Raw genomic sequence first — 14,229 nt, 5'->3', positions numbered from 1 at the left:
CTCAGACCCTCTGGCTGAGGGGCTGCAGGCAGCTCTGCCCAGCTGCTGTGAGGACATCCTGGAGCAGATGGGTGCCCTCTTGGACTGAAAAAAAAACAGCTGTCTCGAGCCCCAGGTCTGGTAGAGCCTACAGAGGAAGGAGTTGGAGCCACCATGGCCTTACATGCCCAGGAGAAAAGTGTTTTCCAGACTCTTACCACTAAAGAGACCTAGTGCCTATCCCTTTTCAGCATTTTTGAAGCTCTAACAACTTAATGTTCTCATGATTTACATTAGCATCTAATCCTTCCATAATCTCACTAATCCCTTGGCCCCAAGATATCCATTAGCAGTGAGTTCTATGGGTTAACTGATTGCTGTATTCATTTGGTGGAGGAAATTTAAATCATTTTCCATTTCTGTTGCAATTAGCCTCCTTAACCTGGCCGAGCATGTAAATGGGGCGACATCTCCCAAGGAGTGGGCTTTAGTATTTTAAGGTATTTTAGTATTTTATTCTTGTGGCTGAGAGGCTCCAGGACATTCTATTTTATGTTGGGCTTGGATCCCTGGAGAAGGTACAGTGATGTCAGTGGGAGACATGCTGCAATATTTTATTCTGCCAGAAAGGAAACAAAAAATAAACACTGAAACAGTGATACAAAAAAATATTGTAGGGGTTGTGCTGAGTTGCCTCCTTCCATCCATCACCCTGTGTGTCCTGGGCATATGGTTCCTCCCCAGCCCCAGAGCCCCCTCATATCCATACACAGTAGGGAGAATTAAAGGGGAAACTGGCAGTCTTAGCATTTAATTTCCTTCCTCTTTCTGGGCTGGTCAGATCCTTTGCATTATTGTAACTGGTTTTTTTTTATCATGCCTATAAATAGATGTGCTCTCATGTGTCCTGTGAAGCAGAATAAGGCCAAAAAAGTCATTCATTCTGCATAATCAATACATGTAGTGGTTACTGGCTCAGATGAGAACTTGTATTGTTAGTTCTGTAGCTGGGAAAAAAAAATGTTGACTAATAAAGATTAAGGGCTTTTATTTTTTCTTTTTATGAAATGCTAATGGTGAAGACATGTTTGATATACTGTGAAATACATTTCTCTAATGTGAAGTTTCTGCTTTTTGCTGGGAAAGAGATTCAGTCCCTGGAGGATTTTAGAATTTGTAAATATAAAATTATCTGCTTCAGTGTTTTTTAAAAAAAGGTTGGCAGAAAGCCAGCTTACTTACATTACTGTAATAGATTTTCTGACTTCTGACATCTGCTGCAGAGAAGTACATTGAATTTTTCATAATATCAGATGATGCAGATCTAAAAACTCGGTATACTGCACCATTATTTAATTCAGGACTTACTAAAGGAAAATCTTTTTTTGAGTAGCAGTTTATACGTGATTGAACTTAATATTGCTGATTGTAATAAATCAGGATTAGTGTTGTACTGATTTGTTAATATAAATTACATTGATTTTAAGTTGTCTTTATTTTAAAAAAATTAAAAGGAAAAAGGCTGGCTTTTCACAGTGACTGAATTTAATAAGAAGCCCTGTGATAGCAAAGACTCCCCTACTGTTTCTGCTCTTGGCTGGAAAATGTTATTCTTGTATTATTCCAGGGGAAAAAAAAAAAAACCTCATGCTGCTAAAAATCTGCTGCCTGTGGAAAGATTTTTTTTAATACACTAGTGCTTATATATTCTATTTATGTTAATTGACTTATAAATAATACTTTTTATTAATCTTAATGTTGGAATCTTGATCATGATAAAGACCCTTTTACTTGGTCTTCTCACAGGCTTTACAAGTAAATATTCTTTAGATCACGAAGTATTCCAGCTCTTTTCCTTTTTTATGAGTACTTTTATACTTCCCCACCCCCCCACCCCCGTCGGGAAGTACAGCCACAGTTCAAAGTGACTGAAAACATGATTGTTGTTTCCAACATACGATACACTTGAGGTATCTGGATCCAGTTTTTTGGATGTTGTCTTTACCTCTCCTTGTGCAAAGATTGATTAAATCTTACCTGCACTGCAAATATTTAATAAAAAAAAAAAAAAATCTCGTGCTGGTTTCAGTCATGTCACATTCTGCTAAACTATTTGGCTAACGGCAGATTGCATTCTTCCGGTGTTGGGCAATATTGACCTTAAATTGGCTAAGCCAGCTGCTTTCATGGCATGCGAGCCGGCTGCTTACATGTTGCGAGAGCTGTATTAGTTTTATTACCCCTGTGCTATAAAAACTTCTAATAATCAAATGATAAGATCATATCCTGTGGGTAATTGTGTTTTACCATGACAGGATAACTGAAAAAAACATTCAGTGAAAATTGCAACCGACGGAAATCTCTACGTGAAGAGGCAATTGCTGGTGTTGCTCGGCTCGGTGCTCCTCCCCGGGGTCTCGCAGCCCACGTTCCTGCCCGGCTCCTTGCCAGCCTCCCCCCAAAAGCCACCTCAGTCGGCCCTCCTTTGAAACCAGAAGGGGAAAATCCTAGAACAAGCTATCCTTGTGTTTTGACTCAGTTTTACCTTAGTCATGCCGCCTCCTCGATACACGAAACATTTAATTCCAGATTTCCTGCCACTGGCTCCGGGCCACTGACCGGCTATGTGAAATGTATTTTTACTGCTGTCGGCCTGCCAGCTGCTGAGCTCAGTGAAAAATAACTAAAATGAAAACCTTGTACTCCCACGTGAATCCTTAGGATCAGAAAAGGAAATTTAAGCCACAGTACTAATTAGCACCCAAGCTAATTTTCTGGTGCGGTGCAGAGGAAGGAGGAGTTTGGGTTACCCTAGTAGCGTTACCCTACGAGGCTCAGCAGAGAGCACGTGAGCAGTGATTAATGACATTGGCCTGGCCTTGCTCCTAGCCCGGCTCTAACCAGTGGGTTATCACTCGGCATCTTCCTGGCCAAGGCTTGTTCCTGGGGCTGGGAGCATCTCTGTCTCCCATGAGGCACCGGACAGCGTCTGAAACCTTTACGGATGGAATATGGAGATTTTTAATGGGTGACGCGTTCCCATGGAAACAAAACAAAGTCAAACACTCCCCTTGCGGTGCTAACAATTACTGTAATAAAATGTGTTTTTATTAAAAGTGACTTTAAGTACTTAACACATGGCAGAGCAGCCTCGGCACTGCCCTATGTGAAACCCAACCTTGCCTCTTATGTGAAGTCCAAAGTGCTTTGTGCAGCGCGGGGAGGAATTTGGTGTTTTCACCAATATTTGTGCTTTGCAAGTGAAATGTAACAGCCTCAAGTATGAACAGGATTATTTTTTTTCTTCTTCTGCTTAGTTATGCTTTTTATTATATAAACATTACCTATAATATTACAGTGGGAATCAGGTATTTGGCAACTACATATTATTTTGCTAAGTTTGCATAGAGGGAGCAGTTTCCAGTTTTAGCAGCTGTAACATGTTTAAACTCAGTTTGTAATGGGATCTGAAGATGAATATTCCCTGTGGGCTCTGCTTAGCTTCATTACTGGAGCCCTGCCAAATTCAGGGCTAGAAAGTATTATTCACGCCTCTTTGCACATACCATGTCAGAGCATGCTCAGTTAATGAATTTTGTTTCTAATATAGCATAAATTAGGTTTATATTTTAACATAATTTATGTTGTATTTTATTAAAATGAAAAATATTATGATCACGAGCAATCTAATTCTGCTCTCTTAAGCCCAAACTGTGTTTGAACATCTAAGTATGTAAATCAAAATTGCATGCTTAGAAACTGATTCTAGGATAACAAACGAATATCTGAACCAAAGAGGTTTCTGCCTTGGAGTCTTAGATTAAATATAATTAAGGATTCCTGATATTTGAGTAGATTTGTGTTGTTTATAAGTAAAGTACATTTTCTTCACAGAGTCAGCTTGTCTTTTTTTTTAACAAATTATGTTTGCAGTATTAGTGTTCGTATTTTTAAAGTCAGAGTTTTATATTAATCCCACAGTGAGTCATTAATCATACTAAAATGCATTATAAAAAACTTTAATCACTGAAGTTGAAACTTAGATTGTAATGTAGTTTATCCCTTTTAATTATATCAGTTATTTTTCCTTTCAGATCAAGAATTGCAAAGGGGAAAACAGAGAGATTAAAACTCTTATGTTTGATGCTTTCAGGGGAGGATATTTTTTGTGTTTCTTCCTTGTGTTTTTAAGGTGATTTCATGCACTTTGTGGCACACAGCTCCACAGTGAAGAATTCCTTCCTGTTTTATTCTCCTCTCCCTTTCTCCCTGAAAAAAGGCTCCCTAGCAAAGGGACCATAGTGACTACACGGGTCCCTTGCATGGATGAGGCTGGGCTGGTGCTGGTGAAGGCAGGGCAGGTGCTGTGCCCACCCCATAGAGTTTCTGCAGCCCAACTCTCCTGGCCCCTGCCACATTCCTGGCACTCACCCTTGCAGTCAAGGAACCAGCAGCCTGGAAATTTATGTAGCTGTTACCAAGTCGGCTGTGGCTTTGTAGGTGTTTTCCTGGGGCTTGCTGCATGTGTTAAAGTCAGGGAGGGAAAATAAAAATAGATGGTGAATTTTACTTTAAAATCAGTCTAAAACATAATGGCTGATATTCTCATCTGGTACAAATTGGTGTAGCCACACAAACCACTGCGAAGTTACTGACAGCTAATCCACACCAACTCCAACTCCACTGAATTTATTCCACATGATAATCTTGCCAAATAAATTGATTTCTTATACTTGGATTTATACTTGGGTAGATGTAGAGTTTAAACTGTTGCTTTTATGGCTTGGAAGAAAATGGATTTATTAAGTAAACTGCTCATTGTAGATACATTTTTTTTTCTTTGCTAGAACAGCAAAACCTGATCAATTATTTGTTCCTTAATCCCCTAGATTAATCCTGCCATATGAAAGATTTATTAAAGGAGAGGAAGATAAGCCACTGCCTCCAGTGAAACCTCGAAAACAGGATAACAGTTCCCAGGAGGGTGAAGTGAAAACAAAAGTGTCTGGAACAAAACGCATCAAAAATGAAAACCAAAAGAGCAAGAAGGAAAAAGATAATTCACAGAAACCCCAAGATGCATCTGAGGTCTGTTGCTTCCCTGCTTTTCAGTTTTTCAATTAAAAATGCACAGCTTTAATTACATGAAATCCAGTGATAAAATATATAATTTAAACTGGAGAATTCCAACCAGTTGGCCTTTTAGTTTGCTCAGCAATGGAAATTCAGCTGTTGTGATACTGTCTGTGCTGGGATTTTCCTGGGCTGCCAATGGCAGCCAGCTTGCTCCATACTGCACAGTGGGGATGGCAGAGGACCAAGCTCTGGATCTGACTAGTACCAGTTCTGCTCATTGTATTGTGCAGTGGTCACCATTAACAGATCAGCAGCTGCCAAAAGGAAACCACACAACTACCACAGTAATTTCCTAATCTAAGTATAGGGTACGGGAACCTCTTAATATTGTTGATAATACTGTGGTAATAGTTGGACACAGCTGATTTTTATTATGGTAACCTCTGGATCAGCCCTTCGGTGCTCACAGATGTATTCATGACTGTGAGAAAATATATTGCTCCCTAGGATTTTTATTATATTATACTAAGTTTCTTTTTGAACTAAAAGGTCACATTTTGAGGGAACCACCTTCCAAGCCCTGAGATGGACTTCCCTCTCCAAAGCTTTCAGCTGAGGCTCCTATTCAGACTTGAGTTCCTATTGTGTCACTCTGCTTCACATGGGCCAGCCCCAGTTTCCACATAGAGCCACTTTCCTTGCAGGTATAGGACAGCCCTGTGGAAGAGATTTTATGTTCACAGCACAGGGTAAGATTGATGGTAGAACTCATATTTGTCTGCAAATAAGAGTAAATTTCAAGTGTCGTTAAGTGATACAACATCAGTGGGGTTTGTGCTCCCGTGTTATTTAAGCACCTTCCTGTGCACATCTGCCCACTCTCTCCTGTGCCCTGCTTGCACCTCATATGGAGGTGGTGAAGCTCCTCACACACAACCCCTGCAAAACATGTTGCTTTTCCTGTCTCAGTCTGCCAGATCACAGCAGCCTTCAAGGCGTTGCAGTGAAAGTAAGCATTTAAAGAATGTCGAAACACATGACATGCCTGGCAGACTATGGCTGCTCCTTTGACTTCATTGAGTCTGGCAGGTACAGAAGTCCTGTTTCTAAACTTGTTTGGAAATTTTATTGAGTCAGTTATCAACAATCCTCCTCCTCATTGTTTTAAAAAACAACGCAGGACCTGTAACAGATGTCTGTGAAACTCCACGTAACCAGTTTTGAGAACAGAAAATTTGGGGTTTCATGTCCCACTACCTCTTGAAGCTGGGCTTACTAGGACATTTAATTTCCCATCCAAAGAAGAATTTATGTTTTAAATAATGATACCATTAATACCTAATTTAAGAGCAATCCCCAGAAAGCCATCTTTTTTTTTTTTTCTTACATTGTAATTTTAAAGTAGGGGAGCCCTGTTTGGGTAAAATTAAAAGAATAAAAACCCACCTCAAGAGGAGAGTGTGCACAAACATGGTTCAGTCACTGGAAGGTTGCAAGAAAAATTGCCCAAAGCAAGGAGAAGTGAAGTGAAAGCTTGTGCTCCCTTCCCTTGTCATTCCTTCATCCCTGATTATTTATTGAAGGTCTTGGATCAGGAAGACACATTACACACTATCTGTACCACTGCTACTAAGTCCAACATAACAAGTCAGCAACAGAGCAACAGCCTACACTTTGAATTTCCTTGCTTTTGTTGTTCCCCATCTCAAACTTCCTGCTGTTTAAACTGAAGTTATTTTTGTGTGGTTTGCAGGAAGAGTTCCTAAGCTGCACTTACTGGAAATGTAGGGAGCCTAGATGAGACAAAAAATAATATGCAATTATGGCAATTCCCTTTTGTAAAATGGTACCTTTTATAGCAAAATTAGTCTCTCCTCCCTGACTGGGGTGGAAGACATGTCCTGCCCCTGTTTGATCAGGGTGGGCTATTAGGGACCTTGACCTCCATGTCAGTCACTATACGGGTCGGTGATCACACAAAGCCTGAGCAGTGAAGGAGCTGCAGGGTGGATGCTTCACCCCTGGGTGGGTGTAGGGCTCCAGAACTCATCTGTGTTTTGCCATATGGAGGGCTCCATGCCCAGGATGTGGCACTTAACGGGGGTAGCAGGCAGGAGATGTTCAGCTCCTTTGGGTAGAGCAAAATCCAGGTCTACTGGAGCCAGGCAGAGGGTTGCTTGTCTCTTGCACTGCAGCCATTATCTAGCAGTAGAGCCCCATTCCTGGGCCCTCATCCAGGCACAGCAGTGTTGGGGTATTGCTCTGAGGGAGAGCCCTATAGCCACCACACAGATGTGTAGGCACGTCCCCAACCAAGCCATCGCTTAAAGCCATTTCTGCATGTGGCCTGGAATCTGTGAGCTGGAGAAGCATAATCCAGCTACCAATGTGTGGTCATCTCAATTGCATGTTCAACTCATGCACCATTAGAAGTATGCAGGGAGAGAATATAACTTTAATTTATTAGGATTGTATTTGCCTTTGTGCTCTTCACTTTTTTCCTGCCATCACAATGACATTGTCAGTGTAACAAGACACCAGACAAAATGCTATTAGCCTTAGACTGCACATTTCTTCGCAATTGCTGAAACTTCAGTCAAAGTATTGCTTAACACTAACAAAGAGCAGAATGTACAGTTATTAAGTATGATTCTCTTTTTTTATTCATCCCTGATTTGCTCATCTGTCTGGTATTTGCCTGTAATTTTATAAGCTCAAGAGACTAGCGATGGTACTTTGTAAAGGACCTAATGACGGTATTTGGCTGCAAAAATCAGCTATGAGTTTAAAAAGAAGAAGCTAGGATGACTAACAGACACTAACTAATAGGCCAACCAAACAGGAATATTTAAAAGCAGCTGTGAAGAAATAAATCTCTGAGAGGGTTAGATTCATTAGGACCAAATTCCCTGCTCCTGCGACAGACCATAAAGCAGCATTTAGATGATAACTTTCTCACCGCGTCTTATCTTTACAATGAAGGAAGAAAGAAAACAATAATAATAAAGGAGTCGCACAATGCTGCTGTTTTATGACTGTCTTCTACCATGACATGTCAGAGGAGAGTGACAGCAGTTTTGTAAAGGGCTGTCAGTCAGCTGGATCGCAGATGGGATGCTCTGGTGACCTCTGTGGGTCACAGTTCAGCTGGCTACATAATGGGATGAATAGTGTGAATTGTGCACACATGCTGTATTAATGGGGAAGCAGAACGAGCCACGGTCCCATTGACGAGAACGGATAAAAGCCATGTTTGTAATAGCAGGCGCACACTTACTGAATGTTGACAACTTCATTTTAATCTGTTAATAAAAAAATGTGTCCTAGTTAAGCTGTGGCAGTGATTTCCTGCCTACAATAGGGATTTCTAGTACGCCGTTTCTGTCATTTTCACACTTTAATGCAGAACTGGGTGTGTATGATCTCCTGTGTGATCACTGAATTTTAAGATAGCTATGCTGGAGAGACTTTATGGAAGGAAAAGCGTAGGAATAGTGTGGTTTTCTTGGGTGAAGTTGGCTAGCAGGAGAAATTTCTATAGCCTTATTGTTTGTGTCACAAAATCTGCTCTTCTGCATTTACCTAATTAATTGTAAGAGCATATAACCTCAGCATTTAGCTATCTGATCAAGACACCAGAGCCTCTCGTCAGGTTACAAACATCTGCGGTTTTGAAATGCTTTATTGTGATTCTGACAAGGATGGTGTATTTTTTAGTATTTCCAGGAGATACTTCTCTTTGTTTGAGTCCAGGACCTGACGTTAGAGCCTTCCCATGCCGACAAGGTCGTTTCTCTAAAAGTAGCCCACAGTGTACTGTGCATAACCTTACAAACAGGCTGCCAGAACATACTGCATTCTTACTGTTATCTGTTGAATCATTTCATTAGGTTTCATCAGAACAAGAGAAGGATCAAGAATCAGCAGACCAGAAGAACTTCCCTGAACACCCTACAGTGGGAGAGATGAAACAACCTGTGCAAGGCCCTCCATCTCTTTTACCAGAGACAGCTGGGACACTGCCTCTGGAGAAGACTGACATGACAGAAAACAGTGAGAAAGCCAAGGAGGAGGTTCAGCACTCATCCTCTTTCTCGAGTATATCTGTGCCTGCAGAAGAAGACACTGTGCTGGATGCCACTGTAGCAAAACGATTACACTCCCCAGCAGATGCCCTGGAAGACACAAAGCCTGAACAAAGACTACACAAAGCTTTTACTGACAGCCTAGAAAGTGAACCTCCAGAAATGCCCTTCACAGCTTTCCCAGACCATCTACCCACTCAGAGTGACATGGATGATGAGAAACTGCCTGGGATGGCTGATTACATCGCAAACTGCACGGTGAAAGTGGACCAGCTGGGAAATGAAGATATCCACAATGCATTGAAGCAAACGCCCAAAGTACTGGTGGTGCAGAACTTTGACATGTTTAAAGAAAAGGAGCTGCCTGGGTCCATGAGTGATGACTCCACTTTCAGTTACACACCGCTGCTGTACTCAAAAGGTAATCCAGGCATCATGTCACCCCTGGCAAAGAAGAAGCTGCTGTCGCAGGTTAGTGGGGCCACACTCTCGTGTAACTATCCTTACGGTTCTCCTCCACCTTTGATCAGCAAAAAGAAACTCAACAGCAGAGATGAACTGTCCTCAGGCATATCACAAGGTTCCCATGCCCCTAATTCTGATCCTGTAGCAATTAATAGGCCCTCAGTCATACAGCATGTACAAAGTTTTAAAACCAAGGAAGAAAGGAAGTCAATTAATGATGTTTTTAAACATGACATGCTAAATGAACCAGATTCTCAGCGCTGTGATTTTTCAAAACATCACCTCAGTTCTTTTGCCGAGTCATACCTACCGAAGTTGGATATCCAGGACTGCAAAGATAAATTGAGTGAGAAAAGGGCACTGCAGCACTCCCATGTGCCCACTTTCTTGGCAGATTTCTATTCATCACCTCATCTGCACAGCCTTTATAGGCACACAGAACACCACCTTAATAATGAACAGACATCTAAGTACCTCCCCCGGGACATGTTCAGAGAGTCTGAAAATAGTTGTACTTTTACTCAACACAAACACCAAGAAAAACTAAGTTTAAATTATCGCCCGTCTTTGCATCAGCAAGAAAAAAAGGCAGCAGTGGAGGTTTCTTCAGATGATCAGCCAACAGATTTGAGTCTTCCAAAGAGCATACACAAACAGACTGCAAAGGTTCCAGGCTCCAGTCTCCCTCACTCATCCACGGCCCAGCATGAATGCAAAGGGATCTCCCCGTTCCAGGCCAGAAGCAGCCAGTCTGTGAGCCTAGACTGCAGCCCCAAAGCTTGCCATGTGTCCCCTATGGCATTAATAGCCCCCAAAAAACACAGTGAGTTGCTCCACAGGTCTGGGAAGCAGCAGGCCCAGAGGCTGGAGAACCTGAGGAAGATGGAGGGGATGGTGCATCCTATCATCAGCCGCAGAACAAGTCCACAGAACGTGGGAGCTGCCCGGCCTCTGAAACGGAGCCTGGAGGATTTGGACAAAGTCATTTCTGAAAAAAAAATCCGAGCTGTCTCTCCTATTCATTTACCAAAGGAGACCCCAACAAAAGACAAGGTTCCCGACCAAGAGGGGGAAGGTAGCAAGTCAATTCATGGCTTTCATTCTGGCAGCATGCTGGATAGCCACAAATTTCCCCTATCAGCCCCCATCTTCCCAGGCTTGTATCCAGGAAGCCTGTGCACGGGCCTGAACAATCGCCTCCCACCCGGGTATTCTCATCCCCTGCAGTACTTGAAAAATCAGACCATGCTATCCCCACTAATGCAGCCTTTGGCTCTTCACTCCTTCATGGTGCAGAGACAGTTCCTCACGTCCCCTGCAAACTCCCAGCAACTGTACAGACACTTAGCTGCAGCAACACCTGTAGGAAGTTCCTATGGTGATCTTTTGCATAACAGCATTTATCCTTTAGCTGCTATAAACCCTCAAGCTGCATTCCCACCTTCCCAGCTATCCTCTGTACACCCCAGCACAAAACTGTAAACCCCCCTCGCTCACAAAATATGGTCTGAGGAGAAAAGTTCAGTTAGCGACATTCCTCTCCCTGTGACAATTGCAGATTTAGCAATCTGTATTTTCCTCAACCAGGATGCAGTTGTATCCCACCTAGAGGAGCATCTTGGAGTTTGATGGAGACAGGACTGCTTCCTTAATTCTGGTTCCCACATCAGCCCCCTCACCCCTTATCCCTGCCCTTGCAAAAAGGAAAACCAACCAACCAAACCCCCCCCCCCCCCAAAAAAAAAAAAATTAAAAAATTAAAAAAAACACACACAGAAAAAAAAGTGGGATTTTGCATATGTGTTTTTTGAAAGGACTTGAACATGGTAAGAGCAGGTGTTCAAAGGGAGCCGTGGAAACACAGCCCCAGTCCTGAGCTCACTGAAACACTGGTGAGGGCTGCGTTTGCCTTTCACTGAGCCAAGGACCAGAGGTTGTGCATTGTTGCAAATGAGTCAAAGACTTCAGATGAACCTGGAAAGGAGAAGTGGGCCAAGAATCTGTACAATTAGTGGATGTGCTTTTTTGGGTAACTTTTCCTGACTTTCAAAGATTCAATCAATGCAATGTATAGTAAAACGGCAATAGATTTTCTCATTTTAACACTATTAGAACAGAATGGTAAACACTGTTTAATTTGATTGTACATATCCACTTCATGAACTACCAGTGTCACATTTGGTCACAATAATTTATATAGTTTTCGTTTGTCCAGTGTATTCTGTGCTCTTTATGTTTGGGGTTTTTTTTTGTTTTTGTTTTGTTTTGGGTTCTTTTTATTTTATTAAACAGTATCATTTTATCTGCAACTTTTTTTAAAGGCTGTGGCTGTCCTAATTTTTTTTTTTATTACTTGTTTGTAATTTTTCTAGTTTTCTTTATACTTTTGAGACACATTTTTGTTTTGTCATCACGTTTACTGTTTACAAACTGAAGCAATTGGTTCAGATTAATCTTAATGGTTATAAACATTCTGTAGGTGACGTTAATGGTGCAAGGATGCGAACAAGGTTCTTTTCCCCATGGCCCACCCCTGTAAGGTGCTGAGCACCTCTCACCCTCCTCCTGTTGTTGCGATTGCTCCTACACTGCTTCTCCCCTTCCACTGAGCTTTGCTTTCCTGTATTGTGGTCTGTGAATTTGTCAAGCATTGTACTTAAATCTTACCTAGGCTGTGAAACCCTCCTGCCTACCAGAGAAACGGTCTAGAATACAAAACCTTCCTGGCTCAAGCTGCTGAGTGACAAAGGAGTGCAGAAAAGAGATTTGTTGTTGGTGAGAATGTTGAGAATTTCAGGAGCTGTGAGAGGACTCAGTGTGGATTTGAATCAGAGGCTTACAAGTTGTTTCTGTGCCTCGCAGTGGGTAAGGGGGTTCTGTGCAGAGGTCAGGATGATCCTTTCATGCTCCCACAGGGATCTGGGTCTCTCCTTGAGCATCTTTTTGCAGGGGGGAAGCCCAGGCATGGAGAGGCTGGATTTTCCTGATGAAAGAGCTTCCCTGTGGATGTATATTCACTTTGCAGGATGTCACCCCTATGCAGCTGAGCACAGACATTGATAAAGCGAAGTGTCACTTGGAGGCTTTATACAGTGTGAAAATTGGTTGTGGTTCAAACCATCTCAGTTACTGTTCAAAGACGGTGCACTTGATACAAAAAGAAAAAACAAACTAAAGAAACACTTTGCATGCTAGGCATGTCATTAAATTTTCCCATGATATGAAGCCAAATACAGTATATAATGTATCATACTTAATATCCAAAGGTGGAAACCAGAAGTATATACTCGTCTACTGTTAAAAATCCAGCTTCTTCAATTAAATACTTTATATTCCTGTGGTAAAACTATATTTAATTGATTGATAAACAGACTAGTAGAATTCGGAACATGGATGTGCCAGTGCAGAGTATCCTGCTGCTCCACAAGTCATATGGGAAACAGAACCACAGGCTCATCCAGGCAGAGGCCGCAGTGTGGAGGACATCTCTAGTAAAGTTGCACTAGATCTGAATCACATAAGAATCAGGGGTTTGGGAATGGGGGGGAGGAGGGTGGGGGAAAAGGGGGTAGGGAATATAAAAACCTACAGCAAACGCGAACAGAAGCTTGTTGTGTGTTTGGCAAAGCAAATGCTTCTCCTTGTTTTGGTTAAGTTGTGTGTTCTGGAGTTGTGCATTTGTTTACGCAAAGTGTCCAATGTCCCTTTTGGTTACGTCCTGTTGGAGTTTGCTGGTAGGGTTTTTGGAGCCATGCTGAGGCAGCACAGGACTGGGAGTCAGGGAGAGGGGAAGAAGGCTCCTCACTTGCCCCATGAGGAGATTGACCACTGCTGGCTGGGGAGGCTAATACTGGGCAAAATGTTGGGACTAAGGAAAATAAATGGTGGCATAAATCCCCAACAGAAGCGATGCATTATTTGTTTAAGAACTCTTCTAACAGAAATCTTGGAAATCTTTCAACAGACTATTGAATTCTTCACTGGCTGAAGTTTTTTTTTTCCTCAATGTCTTAAATGGGGCTTTGTTTGCATTGTTTGAGTTCAAGGGGCCTTATTATTGAATGAAATTGCACAAGCCTTTCTTTGTGCAATCAGACCATTGTTATTGGTAGGTTTGTAAAGGAAACGGCAGAATCTAATTGGCAATAGAGTTATAAATCTATTTACTAGGAGCCAGTTCCAAGAAGTGTTGCAATTCAAATGCACTGTGTCCAGGATGCATTAGGGATGCTAAAGGTTGTGAGATCCAAAGGAAGAGGCTTTGCAGCAAATGGCTCGTGTGTGGCTTCTGGCCACACTGTGGGCCAGGCTTCGTGAAGCACATGGGAAGTAGGGCCTGATTCCCAGTGAGATTGTGCCCCTGGTCAGGCGGGGTGGGAGCAGGCCAGCAGTTTATGGCAGGTCTGTTGTGGCTCTGAGCTGGAATAGTGTGAAGAGCTTGCCCAGTGGGTTCATGCCAGGGAAGTAGTTTGTCCCAGCAGCAGAGAAGTTGTCTTGGCAGCAGCTGGAGCTCAAGCGGGGCACAATGCTGTGCTGCCTCTGCCAGCAGCTCTGCTGCATTTGGGGAGATGCGGGGCTGCTGCCTCCAGAGACCACCACAGGGGCCCCTTGCTCCCACCACCTG

At 42.4% G+C, this 14,229-nt stretch overlaps 1 protein-coding gene across 3 annotated transcripts in view; it reads left to right on the top strand.

Annotated features, from left to right (window-relative positions):
* The window catches only part of ARID5B (AT-rich interaction domain 5B), a 114,582-nt gene extending 101,457 nt beyond the window's left edge, over positions 1-13,125 (top strand). For all 3 annotated transcript variants that reach the window (XM_062496522.1, XM_062496521.1, XM_062496520.1), the window contains 2 exons: positions 4,869-5,067; positions 8,946-13,125. In XM_062496522.1, the coding sequence (XP_062352506.1) occupies positions 4,869-5,067; positions 8,946-11,087 (2,341 nt within the window). In that variant the 3' untranslated portion in view covers positions 11,088-13,125. The remainder of the gene's footprint in view (positions 1-4,868; positions 5,068-8,945) is intronic.
* The last annotated feature ends 1,104 nt before the right edge of the window (positions 13,126-14,229 follow it).

This window comes from Cinclus cinclus, chromosome 7, assembly GCF_963662255.1.
Source record: "Cinclus cinclus chromosome 7, bCinCin1.1, whole genome shotgun sequence".
Classification (NCBI taxonomy): Eukaryota; Metazoa; Chordata; class Aves; order Passeriformes; family Cinclidae; genus Cinclus; species Cinclus cinclus.
Note: the sequence above shows the minus strand (reverse complement) of the source record. Positions and strands in the feature narration are given on the sequence as shown.